The 2,908-nt window shown below is 49.0% G+C and overlaps 1 protein-coding gene across 1 annotated transcript; it reads left to right on the top strand.

Moving 5' to 3' along the window:
- The first annotated feature begins 336 nt into the window (after window positions 1–336).
- On the top strand, window positions 337–1,546 carry LOC115417742 (transcription factor jun-D). The gene has a single exon (XM_030131791.1). It carries the CDS (start codon window positions 561–563, stop codon window positions 1,395–1,397), a length of 837 nt encoding a protein of 278 aa, XP_029987651.1. The 5' UTR covers window positions 337–560; the 3' UTR covers window positions 1,398–1,546.
- Window positions 1,547–2,908: the final 1,362 nt, after the last annotated feature.

Raw genomic sequence — 2,908 nt, 5'->3', positions numbered from 1 at the left:
GTCTTTGTTAAAGACATCCAAGCATATTCTACTGTTCTCAGACTCTCCTTCTATATTATGTGTTAACAGTACATACTAGGTATACCAGGTTTAATGTGAAAACTCAAAATCTAAAGAGTTGCAGATAGGAGGTTTTGTTTTTTGTCCGTCTGAATGTGGAACCTGAACTAAAAGGATTGTTTATATCTTCAGTGTAATTTTGCATTTCATAAATTCATCCCACGGCCAGGTTTTGACCCCCGGGCCGCACGTTTGACACCTGTGGTATAAGTGGTTGTTGTATTTGGTCCACAGATATAAGATCAGAGTGAGACCTCTGTGCTCTACGTTCATTCAGACAAAAATGTGGAAAACGAAATTTCTGCCCAATGCGCGCGCTCCGCTGTGACATAATGGAACGTGCGAGCTTAGAAAAGCTCGAGGCGGTGAGCAGCGCGTGCATTAGACAGGGATCCAGCTCGAGCCCGTGGTCGGCTCTGGAGGACAGTCCGGGTCCTCATCCTGTCCTCTGACTGAGCCGAGCCGAGCCAGGCCGAGCCGAGCCTGTTCACACAGAGATAATGATGAAGAAGGACATTAACCTGAGCCTGGCGGACGACGCGGACCTGAAGCCCCACCTCCGCGAAGCCGAGAGCATCCTGAGCTCCCCGGACCTGGGGCTCCTGAAGCTGGCGTCCCCGGAGCTGGAGCGGCTCATCATCCAGTCCAACGGCCTGGTCACCACCACCCCCACCAGCGCCCAGTTCCTCTACCCCAAGACGGTCACGGACGAGCAGGAGTTCGCCGAGGGCTTCGTGAAGGCGCTGGAGGACTTACACAAGCAGAACCAGCTGAACGGACCCGGGCCGGCGGCCGGCAGCCTGGACCTGGGAAACAACATCGCCCCGGTGACGGTCCAGCCGGACCTGCCGGTCTACACCAACCTGAACAGCTACGGCAGCGGCCCCCTGGGCACCACGGTCAACTACTCCACGGACACGGTCCCGTTCCCGCCTCCTCCGGCGCATCATCTGGGGGGAGCCCCGGGGCCGGGGCCGGGGCCGGGGCCGGAGCTGTCCCGGGTCCAGCCGCTGAAGGAGGAGCCTCAGACGGTGCCGGACGTGCAGAGCTTCGGGGACAGTCCTCCGCTGTCTCCCATCGACATGGACACTCAGGAGCGGATCAAGGCCGAGCGGAAGAGGCTCCGGAACCGGATCGCAGCCTCCAAGTGTCGGAGGCGCAAACTGGAGCGGATCTCCCGGCTGGAGGACAAGGTCAAGACGCTGAAGAGCCAGAACACGGACCTGGCGTCCACGGCCAGCCTGCTCCGGGAGCAGGTGGCCCAGCTCAAACAGAAAGTCCTCACCCACGTCAACAGCGGCTGCCAGCTGCTTCCACACGAGGTCCAGGTCCACTAGTGAGGCGGACCCGGGCTACGGACCAGCGGATAAGCTCAGCGGACCGTGCCGGTGTCGGTTCTTCTGTTTGTAGCCCAGATGTGCGCACCGGGCCTCATGGACCCAACTGTACATTAAGACTCAACAAACAGCATCTGAGCGTCGAATACATGTTCAAGTACAGGTAGATCAATCTGTCTGGCTGTTCGGCTTCATTCGGCTCATACAGGAATGAAAAATACCCGCATTTTAATGCAACAATCCTCCAAAACTCAGTCCTCTCCTGTGTCTCTGAACAGAGGAGACACATGGCATCAGATGATTAAACATGAAAATAACTACATCTGGTTTCATTCATTTAAGCCGAATTTAAGAGCCTTTTTCTGTAATTAAGTCATCAACTGAAGCTTTGTTCTGCCTTGTATGTGGGTTTATTTTTGGACAAGACAGTATTAAACTGCCAGCTTTTTCAGTGGAGTTCTGCAGAAGAGATGGAGTTTGACAGATGGCACATATCTATGTTCTTTTCTTTTCATGTAAAATGTTTACAGACTGGCTGTGTCTGTATACAGTCTCTAACATGGACCAAGCCAATTGAGAGTATTTTTACTGTTAATATGCACAGAAAATACATGAATTAATATATTAAGGGCAGGCTATGTGGAAATGCGCATCGCCTGCACCAGAATTTGATATATAAAAGATGATATATAGCCTATTTAGCATTTTTTCCTGTAGGGAACAATTTGCATGTTGTTGACAAACTCGAATGTTGCCCACATCTGGGTGTAACAGGGCGCAATTAATCAGTGTTGGTTATCTTTAACCTTTGCAAACACATGTATTCATCTCTTTTTTACTCTACTGTGTCCCTATTTGAGTGTGCTCTTGTTTTCAATGTGAGGAATAGTACCCTTTTTTTGTCACACTGACTGTTGCTGTCACCTCTATAGCCTACACTTTATTTGGCTGTGTTCTGAATTAAATGCTGCTCAGCAATAAACACTGTTTTTCTCCACTTTGGTACAATTTTTTGTGTTTACATGTTGAGTGTCTGTGTCCAACAACGAACAGGTTGATGTGAATGGGTTGAAAGAAATGTGACCAAATAACTGAAAAATAAAGCTGATTTTAATTAATCATAAAGACAAAAGTGTATGACTAAGCGGTGTTTTGCTGTAAGTCTAAATAGATGGTGGTGTAGAAGGTGAAACACTCTCCAAGCCTGGTGTTTTATTTATGTATTTTAATTATAAGGCAGGAATACAGCTGGGTTTCCTGAAAGGGCCTGAATCAGTGAAGCCAGTGTTGTGTAATACCAGGATTTTTGTTGCATGGTGTGTGATTTCTGAAGTGTGTATGATTTTACCCTGGTGTGTATCTCCCTCTGCTGGTTGGCTGAGAAAGTGTACAAGTGTTGAACTAATGATTCAAATGGACATGTTTGTTCACATACAGCTCTGGAAAAGATCAAGAAACCACTGCAGTTTCCTCTGAAATCAGCATGTGTGACAGCCATTCTATTCCTGTGT

Source organism: Sphaeramia orbicularis, chromosome 4, assembly GCF_902148855.1.
Source record: "Sphaeramia orbicularis chromosome 4, fSphaOr1.1, whole genome shotgun sequence".
Classification (NCBI taxonomy): Eukaryota; Metazoa; Chordata; class Actinopteri; order Kurtiformes; family Apogonidae; genus Sphaeramia; species Sphaeramia orbicularis.
Note: the sequence above shows the minus strand (reverse complement) of the source record. Positions and strands in the feature narration are given on the sequence as shown.

Coding starts and splice junctions, on each gene's coding strand:
- LOC115417742 (XM_030131791.1), top strand. CDS start 561: ATGATGAAGAAGGACATTAACCTGAGCCTGGCGGACGACGCGGACCTG.